General features: G+C 33.7%; 3 protein-coding genes and 1 pseudogene across 3 annotated transcripts; 3 read left to right on the forward strand and 1 right to left on the reverse strand.

Annotated features, from left to right (window-relative positions):
* Positions 1 to 283: 283 nt before the first annotated feature.
* LOC147384979 (large ribosomal subunit protein eL42-like) lies at positions 284 to 2,429 on the reverse strand. Its single transcript, XM_086426942.1, has 4 exons — positions 2,283 to 2,429; positions 725 to 904; positions 588 to 662; positions 284 to 506 (listed from the first exon to the last, which is right to left on the reverse strand). The coding sequence occupies exons 1-4, from the start codon at positions 2,283 to 2,285 to the stop codon at positions 447 to 449; spliced, it is 318 nt and encodes a 105-aa protein (XP_086283068.1). The 5' UTR covers positions 2,286 to 2,429; the 3' UTR covers positions 284 to 446.
* A 78-nt stretch (positions 2,430 to 2,507) lies between these two features.
* On the forward strand, positions 2,508 to 6,286 carry LOC147384980 (small ribosomal subunit protein uS11z-like). Its single transcript, XM_086426941.1, has 6 exons — positions 2,508 to 2,647; positions 4,197 to 4,316; positions 4,392 to 4,437; positions 4,934 to 5,019; positions 5,382 to 5,511; positions 6,016 to 6,286. The coding sequence occupies exons 1-6, from the start codon at positions 2,645 to 2,647 to the stop codon at positions 6,081 to 6,083; spliced, it is 453 nt and encodes a 150-aa protein (XP_086283067.1). The 5' UTR covers positions 2,508 to 2,644; the 3' UTR covers positions 6,084 to 6,286.
* Positions 6,287 to 8,861: 2,575 nt separating this feature from the next.
* Positions 8,862 to 11,916, forward strand: UBQ1 (ubiquitin extension protein 1). The gene is made up of 5 exons (XM_086426586.1): positions 8,862 to 9,022; positions 9,126 to 9,212; positions 9,356 to 9,458; positions 11,516 to 11,582; positions 11,663 to 11,916. The coding sequence occupies exons 1-5, from the start codon at positions 8,920 to 8,922 to the stop codon at positions 11,687 to 11,689; spliced, it is 387 nt and encodes a 128-aa protein (XP_086282712.1). The 5' UTR covers positions 8,862 to 8,919; the 3' UTR covers positions 11,690 to 11,916.
* Positions 11,917 to 14,784: 2,868 nt separating this feature from the next.
* LOC147384982 (putative germin-like protein 9-2) lies at positions 14,785 to 15,408 on the forward strand (annotated as a pseudogene).
* The last annotated feature ends 4,187 nt before the right edge of the window (positions 15,409 to 19,595 follow it).

A 19,595-nucleotide genomic window follows, 5' to 3' on the forward strand; every position in this document is an offset into this window, starting at 1 on the left:
ACAGAACCATAGATCATTTGCCTCGAGATATGCAGAACCATACAACTTTTTCTTCTGTATCCCGAGGCAAATGTGCATGAGAAGGCTGGATGCTGGATTAATGCAACGGACAAAGTATCTTTAAGCAGACAAAAACATACCCATCACCATGGGTTCCTCGTACATGTTGAAATGTACAAATTTCTACTTCATTAATCTTGATTATTGAAATAAAATGCAAGTTTTTGATGCCAATGTCTTTAGTTAATTTCTACATACTGGTAATTTTATGAGCCAAGTGTCATACAAAAGGAAACATGAAACCCAAGGAGTCTATAAAATAGATTCTAAAGTATCTTCCAACTCAAAATAGCATCAATAGGGTTGAGCAATAAAACACACCTTAACACAACTACATAACATCGAAACTAATAATAATATTGAACAGCTTCGATAGAAGCCACCGTCTAAAAGAGAGAAGTTCCTTTCCCCTTCTTGTCTCCACCAATCTCAAAATGCTTGCATCTCTGCAAAATCATGAATGACCATACATTAATAATAAAGAGGTGAAAAATTAATATAAAAGAACAAGGTACTCTGATGCAAACCTTGATTGGGTGCTGAGATACATGTTTGCAGCTCTGGCACTGCAGCCTCAACACAATCTTCTTGGTAGTTTTTGCCTGGAAGAAGAAGAGAGGGTGAGGAAATATTTCTAAGGAGGAGGAGGTATAGGCTCTCTTACCTTCTTGTGGAAGACAGGTTTCGTCTGCCCTCCATAACCAGACTGCTTGCGATCATAACGACGCTTCCCTTGAACAGCAAGACTGTCCTTGCCCTTCTTGTATTGAGTAACCTTGTGTAGGGTGTGCTTCTTGCACGCCTTGTTCTTGCAGTATGTCTTCTTTGTCTTTGGAACGTTAACCTATGTCACAAAGGTTGCACTTCTAATTAAAGAAGAATATTCAAGGAAAAAATATATATAAACAAAGGCCTGCAACGTTTTTTTTATTCGAATCATCAAATTGCCCATATTTTCAAGTATAAAATAAGCAAAAGAATCAAAATCTGACACATAGTGTAAACCTGATTTAAGCAAGAGAGAATGAGGAAAAAAAAATTAGTGAACACTATGATGCATCTTAAGCGATAACGTAAACTAACCAAATTTAAACACTATGAACAGACGCTTCTGCGAGATTCTAATCAACCTCTACCTATATATGTGAGCCATCGTTCTTCTCAGGAGATTTAATGGTTCAAATGCTAGCCAGTTCTTCACAAAGCAAGCACGTTACATACAGAGTTATGATTATGAAAAACAGCATTTCCATGCCCAATCTACAATTCTATGAGTTAAATGGAGGGCATGTTCATGGATCCATACTATATGACCAATGAGACCCAACTAAGGTTTAAAAAACTTACATATCATTTTCTTTTGGTTTAAAGGTATGCGAATTATGTTGTTAGAAACGATGTGTTACTGTAAACATGGTTTTAAAACTTGTTTTGACATCTTGTCTCGTCCATGAACGAGACCGAGTTGTCTCGAACGAGTTTTCCGATATGTTTGAGACGTCTCGTTCAAGACAAATGAACCATGATTTTAAATCTTGTCCGATACATTTGATTTGTCTATCCGTCTCATTGGTGGAAGATACCGAGACGTATAGGATGAGTCATCTTGGTCTCGGATGAGATTTAAAACCATGACTGTAAACCACTGTCACAAAATTCAACAAATTTCTTGGAATTTTCAGCCAAAAAAAAAAAAAAATCAGCAGTTCATTAAATCTATTCTTTTTCATGCTCAACTTAATAACCTAACTCCATGGTGTACCTATTTTATTGCTTATTAAAATCAATTTTTTACAGAAAAAAACGGTGTCTTAAAGAGAATTACTGAGCTTATCCAATTAGGCGGAGTTTCATGATTCAGAAACTAAGTCATTGTGTTAATCCCATAAAAAACTCCCAACCATAACCTATAGTAAAAAATGCGTATTGAAGCACAATTGAACTCAAATCCAACCCATCAAACTGAATTTTTCACAAATGAAATAATAAAACAATATATATTTCAAAATTCGAGTTTCTTCAACAAGATTTTGTATCAGATTTCGTGATCTGTAACCAGAAATAAACATGAGAGACTAAAATTCATCTGAAATTACGTCGATTTTTTACTAATCCAGCAAAAAGAAAAACAGATCTGTTCGAACTATCAGATCTCCACAACAACAACAACAAAAAAAAAAAATTATATATATCGAACATGAGATATGGGTGTACGGACTTACCATGGCTGCGAGTAGATCGAGAGCAACTCAGAGTTTCCGTCTAAAAGAAACCCTAGAATCTTGCTCCATATAGGGTTCGGAGAAAGAGGGCCGGGCCTCTTCCTGGTCCTGGGCCTGGTTCCTTCTAAGATAAGCCCACCTTGTGCCCGGACTTTTATTCTGGACGAGCCCATGGCGTTAATCTCGGAGAATTTTAGAATTTTAGGACGAGAGAGATAAGGGCATTTCAGTCATTTAACTTTCTCTACTAAAACCTAAGGGTTAGATATATAAACGAAACGAAAAAGAGAGACGGGAGTCATCACTCTTGTTTTCGAAGTTCAGAAACCCTAGCTGTCGAATCCATCTCATCAAGCGAAGCCATGGTAAGAGAATTTCATCTACTTCTCTTTGTTTCTGTCAATTATCTTAGTTCTTTGTTATCTATGATTTTTTTTGTTCAATCTGTACTTCAGTAAAAAAAAAATGGAAACCTCTCGTCGTATCTGATTACATGAAATTTATCGTTTTTTAGATGTATTTTTATAGTTTTGATGGATTTTTTTCATCGTTTACAAGCTTATATAGAGATCTTTCAATTTTTGGTAAGTTTTCACTCTGTTTGGATTGAGAGAAATAGAGTGAAGAGAGAAAGGAATCAGTTTTTTCTCCATTTATGTTGTTTGTGAAGTTAAGTGAGGAGAGAAAGAGAAAGTAAATGGAGAGAAAATTGTTCTATTTTTTTCTCCCCCAAATCGGAGAGATTTGGTCCGATTTGGGAGAGAAAGTGAGATAAACAAATTACAAAGTTAATGGGGGAGAAACGGAGAAAAACTAGGAGAGAATTTTTTCAATTTTTTCTCCCTCAAATCGCAGAGATTTGGAGAGAAAGTGAGAAAATAGAATAAATTATTTCCTATTCTATTATTTTCTCTCTTATCTATCCAAACAGGGTGGATAGAAAGTTGCTTTCTCTGCTCTTCTATCCGTTTGTCTCAATCCAAACAGACTGTATATTTTATTCTGTCTCAGCTGCTGTGCTTTGGTTCTCTTGCGGTTGGCTCAGATCAGTCCATTTTATCACACTTTTGTGTAAAAGTAGTGTTTGGTAACAATTTCCAAGTTGAGCTGGATAAGAGAGCATCCTCTTCTAAATCTTTGTTCTCTTAAGGGATAACCGGATCCCAAAATTGTGCTGTTTGTTGAGTATGTCTCTTGTCCTGTGTGTGGGATCTCTTGCTGTTGAGTGAGATAAGTCCATTTTATTATATACTTATTTGTACTTTGAGAGTGTTTGGTAACTGTTGTTAAGTCGTCCTGCATAAGAGATTATCATCTTGTAAATTGTGCGAGTGAAATCCAAGTTGTGTGTGTGCATGTATGTATATATAAACATTTTATATAAAGGGGTGCAACTTGGTTCTGTTTGGGGCCAAATAAGAACTGAACCAACATAGATTGGTTCCACTAAATAAGTACCAGAACCAAACTGAATTGCCGCAGAATCGAACCAAACCAAATTCAACTAAGATCGGTTTGGTTCGGTTCTTTGGGTTGCCAAGATCCTATAAACCTTCTTGGAAGCAACATGTTTTGAATTAAAAGGAACAAAAATGATCATGAATTATCTATTAAAAAAAGTCATTAATCCATGCCCTAACTCCTTAAAAGCAGCAAGTGATCAGGGGTTCAGTATACAAGCCTGGAACTGAGAATTGAACCAAATTGATCATCATTTTCTTTACCTAGAACCAAATTGCAACTTGTTCTTGGTTTGAACCAAACCAAGTTGCACCCCCATATGTGTATATATTTACCAGCATTTATGCTGCATAAATTTCTTTATTTGTACTAGCTAACATTTTTTATCTTGCAAAATAATTTGCTCTTAAATTAATGTGATTTTTATTTATGTTTGTCTAATGGGTTCTACAGTCGAGGAGGAAGGTTAGGGAACCAAAGGAGGAGAATGTGACACTTGGACCAACTGTACGAGAAGGGGAACATGTTTTTGGCGTGGCCCACATTTTCGCATCATTCAATGATACATTTATCGTAAGTAGTAGTTTATGTCTTCCTAATGCGTCATCCTTATAGTCCAATAACAAATGAGTCTTGTTTGAACTACAGCATGTGACTGATTTGTCCGGAAGAGAAACCTTAGTCCGCATTACTGGTATGTGTTACCTTGACTTCATTTGTGTTGATTTAGTGGTATTTTTTCATACTCTTTAGTATAAATAACTATGTTGCATGAACTTTTCTAAAATTGTGAAGTAGTTAATTTGGGCACTTTTCAGATTTCAACACCCCACAAACTCTAATGCAGTACTTTTTATTGTTGCCTTCCTTAAAAATGTGGTGATTATTACGCCCTCATCTCCATGTCCCAGGCATTGAGTTTAGAACTTGTACACTCTGACTTTATTGTAACATATTAATTAGCATTTATCATAGATTATGTGTTATAACCTTTCAAATTAGAAATGTATCTAGTAGAAAACATAGTATAAATTTCAACACATCTCAAGGTTTCCCAAATTTTGACATCTCGGATTTTTGACACTTTTACCTGTCACCTTTTGTATATACTCTGGAATTAAAAAACTGTTGTAAAAGTTCTACTTTTTAAAAAATATTTTCCCATCTGTTTATTTCCTTCATAAATACAGGTGGAATGAAGGTTAAAGCTGATAGAGATGAATCGTCACCATATGCAGCCATGCTTGCAGCACAAGATGTTGCAGTACGATGCAAGGTGCATAGCTTGTTCTCCTCTTTTTTTTGTTTTTTTACCTATCTTTACAAGGATCAAAATGATCCTTAAAAGACAACCACTCTTAATTGGAACTCAGTTGGGTTGAATAGGGTTGGTATGGTCCTGGTACAGCAGTACCGTGGTACCGTGGTTCATTTAAAAGGTCATGAGTTGATCAATTTGGATGTTTTGATGAGCCCAGTTGAGTTAAATTTAGAAAAACAAAAACCTCCTTTATTGGTTGATTTTTGGAACATTTAAGTTTCATTTGTGTTTTATGATTAAATCCAAAAAATTGGTCTGTTGTTTTGTTATCTTGGTCTCACAATCACACGACACAATTCTTTTTCAATTCTATGTAGGAGCTCGGCATAACTGCTCTGCATATTAAGCTTCGTGCAACTGGAGGGAACAAGACGAAGACTCCTGGTCCAGGTGCCCAATCTGCACTTAGAGCCCTTGCTCGATCTGGAATGAGAATTGGTCGCATTGGTAAAGCTCTTGTACCCCTCTTAAACATTTACCAAGTTTTTGTATTGTATGCTATAGTCACTAACCAATACTAAATGATCAACTCAATAGGGTTGTCCCATGTCATTAATTTTTTATTACTCCTGATTAAAAAATATTCAGTAATATATCAAGAAATCTTCATCAATTTTTTCATTAAACAATGAATTGAAGCACAAACAACCATAAAGGCCATAGAAATGAACCATAGGCCTACAAAAAATGATCTCAACACCGTGTGATTGATAACCAAGTTTGTCTGCATGAAGAACTAGTTTGATAATTGCCTCTCTACCCTGGCAGAGTGGATCATAACTAAAGTAGGCTAAATATGGCAATGTGTTAGGAGTTGCTTATGGAGTGCTGATTCTTGTCTTTAAACGACATAGTGGCTCTATTGAGCCATGAAGTTTGATTTTTTGTTTTTTGTTTTTTGTTTTGTAATCATTATGATCTCTAATTTCTTTGATTATGTTTATGCTTCAGAGGATGTGACCCCCATTCCTACAGACAGCACTCGTAGAAAGGGTGGTAGAAGAGGAAGGAGATTGTAAGTTCATTCCATGGCGCACTGGTGGTGGTGGTGCTATCCATCATTTTCAGCTGAGACTTTGTTATTTAGTTGTTTGGAAAGACTTTCATAGTTTTGTTTGTTCCTTTTGTTCAAGTTATTGGCTGACAATTATTTATTTTGAGCACTAATGGGTTTTTTAAAGTATTATCAGGCAGACGAGACAACAATATTTTCCCAAGTTTATGTGTTTGTCCCCTTTTTTTTCTATTTTCTCTCTCCCATGTCTTTCCTCTACCCCATTTATAGCGCCTAATTCTTCTGTGATGGCTTTCTTCGTCTTGTTTTATTAACCATTGCACCGTACGGTTTGTACTGGATTCATTAAATTAAGTGTACCATGAACCCACCAACCAATGAACCAAAGCATGAAAATTTGGTTAATCCTCCAATTTGGTTTGGTGAACCAAATGTTTTTTTAATTGATATTTGTTTTCGTTTGTCATATTTAAAATTTAGAGTATTTTATTAATTTATTTTTATTTAACTTAGAATCTTTTAATGTTATAACTATAATTATAACTTGGATACTTGAATTATATATACCCTAAGTGAATCCAAAAACGAATTTTCTCAACCTATCCCTTTTAACTGGGTTCATTTTAGATTAATGAACAACGAACTCCAAACCTGAATTTGAAAAGTAAATTCCGACAAAGATTGATCATGGATTACAGTAACATGTCAGAAGAAATATTCGAACACAATGTAGATGGAAATGATAAAGAAGATATGAATTCACTCTTACAATCAGAATTTTGGTTTGGCTATTGGAATGAAGGAGGATTCTTCTGGGGAAAATCTGAACCTTCTCACATTCTTGGTGTTTAAACGAATTACAGATTCTAGATGCTTAGAATTGTTTCTTCTCAAAATCTATCATGGAAATCAAAACATTTTTCTCATTCTTCAAACCTTCTGTAATATATCGTAACTCCATTGGTAAAACAGAATTGAGTTAATCGAATAAGCAAGGTAAAATTTGAGGAGAGCATCTATTTTGGTAAGTTGTTAGGTTTACGGCTGACAATGGATTGGTATCATTCCAATACCAATCCGAATTTTTAAAAATATGTACTTGATCTGTTTGGATTAATGTTCAAAAAATTTATAAAAAAAAAATGTTCCTCCTTAATTTGAAATTGAACTGATCTTATTCCAAACGCTTGCCTTATTTTCAAATTATCAATGTTCAAAAAAAGAAAAAAAAATTTAAATCAACTTTTCAACTACAAATATTTGGGGAAATCAAAGACTAAAATGTGTTATCTAAATGTATTTATACGAAATTAAGAATAATAATAAAAATATAATTTTTCATTTGAAAATAATACAATCCGAAAACTCGATTATTCATTTTTTCATATCAAATCAATTCAGACATTGGGTATATTTCAGATCATTACTGACCCTAATTAGCTTTATGATAATCTATAATGAGATTTTGAGTTCATCTAGAGAATTAATTCAAATTTGCTGTGTAGTACTACAAATTATTTGATCTTGTTACAGTGGTACTACAAATTATTTTAGAAGTAACTCAATTTTATCATGGTTTAACAGGCGCTTTGAGAAATATATAAGAATGAGATTTGTACATAAATCTCTAAGTTACATGAATTAAACTAGAATTCATTGAATCCTGTATTTATTCTCCTGCATTTTTGTATTATTTTTTAAATTCTTTAGTTTTTTTTTTTTTTTCTTTTTTACATTTTAATACAATTAAAAAATTATTTATAATTGGATACGGGCAATTCCAATGAAGATATCCATAAATACTAGTCACAGTAAATAGACGTATTCTATTATAAATAATCATTTTACATATTCAAGAGACATGCACTCCAACGATACTATCTGAAATGATTCTTTAAAATTATTTTAATATTTAATTCTATATAAAATTCAATTATAACAAAATCCTACTTATCGATCAACATCCTTTGTTACCAAAAGATAGAGATTTTAAATTTCACTCAAGTTTTTTGTCAATAAAAAACACTACTCTCCAAAGAATAATGATTTTATAACACCCCCCTTTGACATATGCTTCCATCATAGATCATTTATCTTGATACAACATAACCATAAATCTCTCACCCATGGGTTGTCTAAGTGGTAAGGGCGAGCACGTGAAGTGTGAGTTAAGCGCACGTCACGAGTTCGATTCCCCTCTTGAATTTTCTCATGATTTAACTGGGGGACCATGACGATGGGTTGCTGTGGTAATCCTCCTTGAGATTAGTCGTGGCGTGCGCAAACTGGCCCAAACATTCGGTTAGAAAAAAAAAAAAAAAAAAACATAACCATAAATCTTCTCTTGTGAATCCCGAGGCAAATAATCTATGATTCATTGGTAGGGGTGTATGTCAGACTCCTCTCCAAAATGTTTCGAAATGGAGAGAGAGTTGCGAAATGTGTTGGAGAACTTTTGATACTTTGATTCTCCAAAACGATAATTGGGAGGGGATGCATCGAACGTTGCACTTGCTATAAGGAATTCAAGCCAAATGGCCATTTTATCCTAAATTAATGGATACTGAATAGGGATATTTTGGTCATTTCAATTACTTAATAGGAAACCCTAAGCGGAGAAGATGAAGCCAAGTGACCATTTTACCCTAAAATATTGTATACTGAAATTGGGATATTTTGATGACCATTTTACCCTAAAATATTGTATACTGAAATTGGGATATTTTGATCATTTCATTTACTTAATAGGAAACCCTAGAGAAGAGAAAATGACTATAAATAGCAATCATAGACGCATTTAGGGTTGCTTTGGGAGAGAGTGGAAGAGAGAGAGAGAGGAGATGCAGATCTTTGTGAAAACCCTAACAGGGAAGACGATAACCTTAGAGGTAGAAAGCAGTGACACCATCGACAATGTCAAGGCTAAGATCCAAGATAAGGAAGGTTAATAAGTTGATCCTTTCAAATCTCGGCCGTTCATTCTTCTCTCTGAAAACCCTAATCTTTTCATCTCTAAAACCCTAACCAAGATCATTTTTTTTTCCAGGAATTCCTCCTGATCAGCAGCGATTGATCTTTGCTGGAAAGCAACTAGAAGATGGCCGAACCTTAGCTGACTACAACATCCAAAAAGGTGGCTTGGTTTCTCTTTAAAGTTTAAATCCCCCCAATTTATGGTTTTGATTTTGGTTTGAAATCTTTTTATTTGGGTTTGATTTTTATACTTTAAAGCTTCTTTGAATTATTGGGTTATCGATGCGATTGTTGTTTTTGCAGAATCTACGTTGCATCTGGTCCTGAGGCTTCGAGGAGGGATTATCGAACCTTCTTTGATGGCTTTGGCTAGGAAGTATAATCAAGACAAGATGATTTGCAGGAAGTAAGTTTTCCCTCTTTTTTATTCCTTAATTAATATTTTAATGTCAAATAATTTGCTTGATTCCGTTCTTTTATTTATTTGTATGTAGAGTTGAATGTGAAATTTGAATTTGAAAATGGTTTAATTATATCCGATTTCATTTTTTTTAAAAGTGATTCCATTATAGTTGTTTTTTATTTTATTTTTTTAAATAGGTTGTTTGATGGGTATATTTTATTTCTTTAGTTTTCCAAATGGGACTATAAATTATATCCTCTCTTGCTATTAAAATGCGATAGAGGTCATTATAGGTCCCGAAATTAAGTTCCACTCTTTTAACTTTGTCAGCTGGCTTTACTTCAATTGCAGTTGATTTTCATGGGTTGTACATCATATAATGCTACTTGTAGTAATCAACAACGAATTTTTTTTCTTCTTTTGGTTGTTAGTGAACTCATTTATTCACACACAATCCCGACCATCTATATATAAGATCTAACGGTTTAGACTTATTTTAGAGATCCGTAATGTATTCTCGGGATACATCTTTTATCCCAACTGTTAGATCTCGCATATACACGGTTGAGGTTCTGTGTGAAACTATGAGTTCACTTTTGCACGAGTCTATGGATCCCAACCCATAAGTTAAATATTACAAAAGGGGATTTTTCCCATAAAGATGGCATTTGAGATTGTCCCTTGCAAAGAATGGACCAACACTTGATTCCCTTAACTCTAATACTTTTTAGAATTTATCTAAACAATGGAAAATTTTAGGGAAAAATATAATTAAAATTCATTATATTAGTGTTCTTGTTAGTAGCTATACTTATTTTTGTCGTGCATCGGTTGGATACCTTACCATCTGATTAGAATATCATCTTTTCATTGTTCAATAATAGTCTTTCAAGAATTCATTTGTCTTGTTGATTAATTAAGAAGTTCAAATCATTTTTTTGGTTGGGGTACCTTGGAAAAAATTTCAAGTCATTGCCTTGACAAAATAATTTTTTGCTCCACATAAATTTAATATTGGTGGGAAAATATGTTAGTTGGTACTATAGCCACCAAGTCTCCGACTTATTGAAAAAGCCGTGATTAAATTGCTACTTTTTTCCTTCACTGATTTAATCACGACTTTTTTTTAATAATACGTTACTTTTACAAACTTCATGAATAATGTGTAAAATAATGAGGATGCAAATGGCATTGATTTGATGTTTTTGATCTGTTAATGAATCCTAATTCGGACTCATGATTGAGGTCTTTTTTATATTTTGAATAGTATAATCTTTGAATATGTTGTGAATCTGTGGTTACTTGTTGTAGATGCATAAATGATATCAACATAGGAATTCTTGATTCATCATTCTAGTTTAATATGGAACTTGATGATATAATTTGAAAACACATGCTGGTAGGAACGATTACATAGCCCTAACCTTGTTCGATTTTTTCGTAACTTTTATCTATTGTTTTCCTATTTTATCGAATTTTCCCCTTGCCGACTTATTCCCGAACCTCGACTTGGTGACTATGGTTAGTACCTTCTTGTTAGAGAGCTCCGTTTGATTTAGGTCTATGCCTGCATGAATTTCAGGGCATTTCGATGATTTGTTGGTTGAATAAAATTGGCATTTTTGTTGTTTAGGAATATGTTCTTTGGAACTTGTCTATAACAATATTTTGGACATTCCTTCAATTCTACATATGTTTGTGTTGGGATCCGTTGACTCCTAAGAATGACTCATGAAAAAAACACATGATCTAAACCATTTAAACAGAAAATCCAATGGTTGAGATTAATGAGTATCTTGATAACACAAATCTTGGAGATACTTATCGTGAGGATAAATCTCAACCATTGGATTTTGCATTTAAAGGGCTGGGATTGTGCGTTTTTTTCACAAATTCTTAGGAAGTCGAGGGATAACATATCTAGTTTTCTATCTGACTTTCATCCTATATCTTTACTTATTTATAGTCTGGAATAATCAGGATCTTGTTAATCTCTCTGTATCCATCCACACAAACATTTTTCTGGCTGTTTTGACATTTTAAAAAAAAACATATTTTAGGTGTTATGCTCGTCTGCATCCGAGGGCTGTGAATTGTAGGAAGAAGAAATGTGGTCATAGTAATCAGGTATTACATTTATCAAGCAAATAAGTTTACTCCCATGTTCAGGCACCGTAGATCTTGATATTGTTTGTTTCCATTTGCAGCTGAGGCCCAAGAAGAAGATCAAGTGAGCAGATGTCGTGCTAGATTTCTTTCTGGTGGCAGAATTGGGTATTTGGAATTTTTGAATAATTAAAAAGTGGGCACCAGAAGTTTAATAGCTTGTTTGTCATGGACTTGGATTCAATTTTGTTTTTCTTAGTGTACTCAGCCGTCTCAGTACTATAGATTTGAAATACTTCAAGCTCATTTGGATCAGTAGAATTTAACTCGAAATGATTAAAAAAAATGTTTGATTGTTGTTAGTGGTAACCCTTTACAGCATTGTTGTTAAGTGGTAAGAGTTAAATCCATTAGGAGCCATAGATGCTTTTTGACTCGTATCTCCATGAAAAGTTGGGTGTTTTTCCAGAATGGTCCGTTATGGAAAATGTGCCATAGATGCTTTTTGACTCGTATCCCCAGAATGTTTTTCCAGAATCATCTTTGTTCGAAAGGTTACTACTTCAATAGATTGCTACCACAGAACTGAAACAAGAAACTCATTTTGTGCATCAATTCCTAATTCCATGAATGTGCCTTCGTTCTTTTAAACCAAAAGTGTGCATCTCTAGGCCAAATTTTAGTCCCAACAGATTTGTAAATTTCCAATTAAATTGTAAACCTACCAATAAGATATAACTATTGGTTATAATTAGGGCTGCAATTTAGGTCAGGTCTGGGCATAGTTAGCTTTCGTTTGGTTTCGGTTTCGGGGCAAAAAAAAAAAAATGCCTTATTAAAATTGGGTTAAGGTAAATTGGATTTGCCGCAGTCTGAATTTAATATGATTATAATTTAAAAATATTTCTTATCTTGGTTACCTCTACACTCATAAGTCATAAGAGTGATTATTTATCAAAATTCATGTGATTTTTTTTGTTAGATAAATAATTGATTTGTTATTAATGTTTTTTTTTAGTGTAATTCTACACTGTCGTAAAACCATTATATTACAATTTAAAAAAAAAAAATTCTTAAAATTTATTATTAATAATAAAAAATGATTATTTTTATCAATCTTATTATTTCTCTTCCCTCTTTAAATTTGCTTAGAATTTTATATATATAAACTTTTGAAATACATTTTTAGAAAGAAAAAACAATTATGGTAAATTTTTAGTTTTATTGCATACCATTTATCATTATATAAATCTTTACCAATACTAAATCACCTAGTGTTAATGATGAATGAATTAACCCAACTTGACTAGAGTTCAGGTTAAGCATTTCATGCCCGAGGTCAGGTTGGGCAAGAGTGCCGGTTAGTGTTTGTCAAGTTTTGGTTGGACCCGCCCAAGTTGCAACCTTAGTTATAATTGTTTTTTTGTTACATTGCCTAAGATGTCCTCCAATTTACAATATCCAATGGCATCAGTAACGTTGTCAAAATCTTTTAACAATCACATTTTGTTATTTACCTTGCTTGAAGGTAAATTCATCCAATAAATTATTACAAATTTACGTACATTATCTAATTCAGTAATTTTGGCAAGTACGTAACTTTTTAAGTAATTTTCTCTGAAAATGGTGCGGTAGGTAATAGCATTAGTAAGGGTAAACTCCCAAAGAGTCATGATAATATGATGCCCTCCTCTCACATATGCTCCCCACCCCACCATCTCAAAATCATAAATCATTTACCTCGAGATGCACAAGAAAAGATTTATGATTATGTGTATCCCGAAGTAAATTGTCTACAGTTCTGTGCTGGGGGGTATATTTTAGAGGAGGGCGTCATATTATCACAATTCATTCTCAAATAATTACCGAAGTTTTCAAAAATGTACATGTGTTAACACAATTATCAATATTACGTGATAACATTATCAACACTTCAAAAATACCGAAAACTTTTGTAATTATTTGAAAATTTACCCTATTAGTAATTGTTGTGTTGTTAACTAGTAAACAGGTCTACTTTTAGGCCTATTAACCCGGAAAAAAAAAAAAAACAAGATTAAAGGTGCTCATTAAGTTTCACATAAAGTTCTCAGAATGAATTTCCCTTGTTCAAGCTTGTTGGTCACCAAGTAATACTGAAGGACATTACAAGGTAGTCCATCTGGGTTTCTCCTCTTATCTCCTAACCTTTTAGGTGAAGTTCATCAGTTTTCTTGAAATTGTCGAGTGGACAACACAAAAGGGTATATCTTCCTTTCATTGCTTGTAACTAAATAGATTCCCTAAAGTCATACCTTAATTTTGGAAATAATTTTTTAAGACTTGTTAAAATATTTTTATACTAAACAACATAAGAAAATTATAAACAAATTGGATCCAATGGAATTTTCTTGATATTTTGAACTCAACATACATGAATTTTGTCGATTGTATGGTTAGCTTGACTCAGTCACAACTTGGTTGATAATTTCTTCACGAACTCTAAAATACTTGATGATGTATGAGTTTTTTCAAAAAATTACGTATAATTTTGCGTCGAAAGGGGTTCAAAAAAGATGAGAATGTTGAGATGGATAAGTGGAGTGACTATGAAGGATAATTTTAGAAATTAACGATAATTTCATCTTTATATATAGATAACAAACTCATTTTAGGGGTTTTATGAGGGATTTTCATTTTTTTTAGAGGAAGAGAGATATATTGAGTGATTATAGTCTTGGTATTCTTAGTGCAAAGACATCATCATCATCGATCATGGACATAGGCAGTCTGGGCACATCACACACGTAAATTTTGTATTGTGTTCTTTTGATTGTTATAATTAATCTATTCTTGCACAAAGTTTTTATTGAAAGATAATAAAAGAACTTAGGTCAAGGTAACGAAACTCGATACGAACTCACTTGGATTATTAGAAGACATAACCGAATAGAGAAACAAGCTTGAACAACTAACTCCAAAATTTTAAGGCAAGACTTTGATGATAATGATGTAAAATGCTCATGTTTGTCCATTTCATTAGAGCCAAGAAAGAAGGAAACAGATACCAACCTTGTGAATTTCAACATCAAACAGGCCAACATCTTCAATTTCTCCCAAAAAAAAAAAAGGGATCAGTTCAATCAAGCCTATAAATATAATTTCATCAAGCAACACTTCCCCACCGCAAAGCCCACCATAAAAACACTAGTTCTACTAGCTTTTACCCGTAGACTAACCAACAATGGCCTTCAAATTTCTCCAATCTTTCTTGTTATTTGTACTAATCACCTTGGCCACCTCAAGAATCATCCAAGCTGGTGATCCAGACATCACTTCAGACTTCATTGTTCCACCATTTACAATTATCGATGAGAATTTCTTCACCCACTCTGGCTAACGCGGAGTACTTAACAAAGTACCCGACACATTTAAGGTGACAAAAGCTAGCAAGACCGAGTTTCCAGCTCTCGATGGTCAAAGTGTTTCCTTAGCAACACTCCAATTCCCTTCGGGCAGTGTCAACCCCCCTCATTCTCACCCTCGAGCCGCCGAGCTTTTGTTCCTCGTCGGAGGTAAATGTCTTGAAGTAGGTTTCGTTGATACTACTAACAAGCTTTACACCCAAACACTCGAAGTTGGTGACATGTTTGTGTTTCCGAAGGGACTAATACACTTTCAGTACAATTCTGACTCTAAGGTGCCAGCGATCGCAATTTCTGCCTTTGGAAGTGCAAATGCTGGGACCGTGTCGATGCCCGGGACAGTTTTCACCACGGGTATTAGAGATGGCATACTAGCTAAGGCATTCAAGACTGATGTTGCTACCATTCAGAAGATCAAGGCTGGTCTTGCACCTAAGGCTTAAACTTGAAGTTAACTTCCTTCATATGTGAAAAAATATTTGTTGCTTAATTCCTCATGTGTCACTTGTGTCTACTACTTTCGATACTATCCATAATAAACCGATTTCTTCAGTTTAAGATGTAAATGTGTGATTCTATGATACTTGGGTTAGTGTTGAGTATAGTCCCACTTCATTGCCTTGTCTCTCTCCTTATAAGCTCTTGGGTCTTTCCAATCATTGCCAATTGGTAACTCATCATAGTATCAAAACGGGCTTTTCTTTCCTCCACGTCACCCAGTTCATATCTCCACGTGTTTTTTGCTCACATTGGACACTCATTGCCTTGTCTCTCTCCTCATAAGCTCATGGGCCTTTCCACTCATTGCCAATTGATTTTGAGTTAGACCCACAAACTTATCATGGTATAAAAGCGGGCCTTTCTCTTCTCCACGTGATCTAGTTCATATCTCCGGGTCCTTTGGCTCAATCCGGCTCACACATGCAGGGGTGTGTTGAGTTTAGTCCCACATCAGACACTCATTGTCTTGTCTCTCTCTTTATAAGCTCCAGGGCCAATTGTTTTCAGTTGAACTTATCAATTAGTCACAACGGTGAAACTGGTTTGCTTCTTGGATACTAGTTAATATACACTAATATCTCTACATGTTATATTTTGAGAGCTTTTATATTGCAACACCAACTGTTTTTTATAACACTCCAATTTGTTGAATTATATATAACAGGCCAAATATGGATATAGGCACACCAACCAAAGGAGTTCTACAACAACAACCAACCAACCTTTGTCTCCTTCCTCAATCACTCTCCCACTTTCATTACCTATCTTTTTGTATTTTGAATAGCTTCTCTCATGTAAGTAGAAATGACTTTTTGAGGAAAAATATAGATTTCCTAGAGATCGGTATATTAACTTTCTAGTGATTAGTATAATTTTTTATTGGGAATCCATAGCATCTCAACCATCGGTGTGATAGAGAGCCTCAGCCATGGGTTGAAGCTAGTGTTCTCCCAAGTAGAAAATCAAATTGAAGAGAAAAGAAATGAGGTGTGTGGTTATTAAAAAAGGGTATTGTTAGCGTGTGCCCTAAGGACACACGTTAAGGCGCAATAAATACACTTTGGAAATTGAATTTTGTATCGAAAATTGGCCCTCAAAATTTTATTTTTTACCAAAATACCCTTAAATTCCAATTTCCAAAGTGTATTTATTGGTGTGCCCTTAGGGCACACGGGTGGCAATACCCATTAAAAGAAAGGAAAATGCTGGAGTGACAATAAAAAAATTGACATCGATTCACATATTGCTGATGTGGATGTGTATACGGAGCCCATATGAGTGAAATGCATCTATGGTTTTGTGCGCACCTTCACGTCGGCAATGTGTGAGTTGATATCAATTTCATGTCACTCTAACACGACTCTATTAAAAAAATAAAAGTGCCATCCACACTCTACACACCATATTCAATTTAATTATTTGGTGTGCTATAAAAGAAGTTGGTGTGACAACTGATAATATAAGTTCTTTATAACTTAATTATATTTTAATATAATATAAATATTTTAATTTTAAAAAAAAAAAAAACCTTGTTCTTGCTCACTTGGGTTAAATGATTTCTGTACAAGTTGGAGAAGTAAATTTTTATATCTAAAAGATTTCTATTTAGGTTTACAGAAATGATGATTATGTAATAGTTTCTTAGGGGTTTCCTATTTTTAGGATTTTCAATTTTTGGGGAAATAGGCATGTTTTAGGAACTCTCGATTTTATAACTAGAGATCTCTAAGACTATAAAACTTGAAGAAAAAAAAAATAGTGATTGTTGTTGTTATGATCCGTGGACATAAATACACTACCGAATCATGTAAATCCTTGCGCTTGTGCGATTTTTGTTATCTTTATTGTTTTTTTTTTTTTTTTTTTCACAATCTTATCATACAAAATAAAAATATAATAACAAAATCTTTAGATCCCAAGAGATTGGCTGAGCAGTAAAACTAGTGACAGGACATGAGGTTTTACTTCTTCTGATCATGTGTTTAAAATTGGGTGGTCTTGACTTACTCTACTGCATGTTGAGAAATTTCTTTGGGATTGGAGGGATACCCAGTGATATCAAATAAATAGTTTAATTTTATGACTTGAAGCAAGATGACTCGGACAAATCAATCTGATATTAGGTAGGTTGGGGATAGTCAAGATGAGATACCAAATTTTAAAACCACTACTCTTCAAATTCTAAAAGGACTGGCTAAGAGATCAATCATTGTGGATGAGAGTGAAAGTTGATTATTCTTGAATTGTCAATCAAACCCAAAAGCCAAAAAAACAAAAATCAAACCAATAGGTCTGGCCAAGTTTTGGAAAAACTGGAATAATTATTTTTAATAAAGAATAAGATAATCTGTTAATTTGTCCAAGTTGATTCCAAGTGATCATTCATGTTTTAGAACAAAAAAATTCAAATTTCAAACTTGACCATGTTAGTGAGATTATAAACCTTAAAACAAATTTTGTTGACCAAGATGAACATGACTAGAACAAAAACTTGTTACAGTTGTGATGATAAGGTACTTATAGTATGATTGGATGATTATGTAGACATTATGACTAACTACATGGGAAAAACAAAAATTTGCTGACCGTTCCAATGTTCGAGATAGAGAGGTTGCTTTCATGAAAATTGTGATTTAATATTATTGATTGGAAGGTTGAAGTAGTTTGGGTCTTTTCGATTTAATATTCCTATTCAAATGATCGAGTTAATCTATATATATACATCAAAATTAATTGCTTTTTTATAAATGAATTACACTTTTAGAACGGTGTCCCGTTCATATAGCAACAAACGGTGTCTACGCGGCACTTTTTGATTGGAGACTAAATACATTGGACTGCGTGCTATGTAGAAAGCGGCTTGTTTAGAAGTTCAATGTGTTTTAAATTCCTATCAAAACGTGTCATGTAGATACCATTCCTTATTCTTTATAGATTAGATTAGATTAATTGATGGTTGATGTTACATCACAAAATTTCCTTCTAAGGAAAAAAAATACATAAAAGATAAAAGTGTATAGCAAATTTACATGAATAGATACTGTTTTTAAAATGCTTACATAAAAAAATGTATAATCATGAGTATTCTAATTATACATAAATACCCTTTCCAATAAATCTTTTTCACGAGCAATTTTTGCTTACAAAATTTCCTGTTACAATGCTCATAGACTCTCTGGCAAGTATCACATCAAACCTAATAAGAGTAATTTTGTAAATTGAAGAAGCATTAAGTACATGTGATCTTGTGTGATTGGTGGATCCCAATTTTTTTTTTTCTATTAGTTCTTTAGTACATAATTCACGTTTCCCATTTTCACTCATCAAACAAAATGCATTCTCCATAGTATATATTAAACAAATGGAGTGGTTATGAAGGGTTTAGACATATAGCTTAGTTGGTTTGAATTGAAGTGGTTAGGAAACTCTAAGATGCTTTAGATTCCAAAGTTCCCAGAAAAACTAATGCAGGTTTTAGGAAATTTGGAAAATTTTTTATTAAAAGGCTCCGAATTGGTCAATGTGTTGGGGACTTTTCAACTTCTTGTAGGTAGTAGAGGTTATATTTAAATGTCTTCTCCAAAGGGTAAACTACCTAAACAATCATCTATCTTAAAATATTATATGGTCTATAAATATAATTTTGAAATTATATTTTGGCTAATGACTTTACGCCCCCCCCCCCCCCCCCGACATACACTCCCTGATAGGGATGTACAGTTGTGTATCCCGAGAAAAAAGATATATGGTTCTAACCCATTCCAAGGCAAGGAGGGTATGTCAGAGGGGGTGTCAGAAAATCACAACTCATTATATTTTGCTAAAAACAGTTATTTATTGTATAATAATTGTACATGATTTTGATGAAGAATAATGATGAATGCACACGGTTTTTGATACACGGCTGACTTGACAAGGATACATAACCGCAAATCTTTTTCTTGTGTATCCCGAAGAAAAAGATTTATGATTTTGTGCCCTTGCCATGTCATCAGCATAGTAGAAACTGCGTCCATTCATCACGACTCTTTGATGAATTATAGGATGTTATAATTAAAATAAATAAATAAATAATTGGATATCTAACCCTTTTGGTAAATAATTTTAAAACTTGGCTGGTCCAATACTT

The sequence above is a fragment of the Akebia trifoliata genome, chromosome 15, assembly GCF_017979445.1.
Source record: "Akebia trifoliata isolate Shusen 1 chromosome 15, ASM1797944v1, whole genome shotgun sequence".
Lineage (NCBI taxonomy): Eukaryota > Viridiplantae > Streptophyta > Magnoliopsida > Ranunculales > Lardizabalaceae > Akebia > Akebia trifoliata.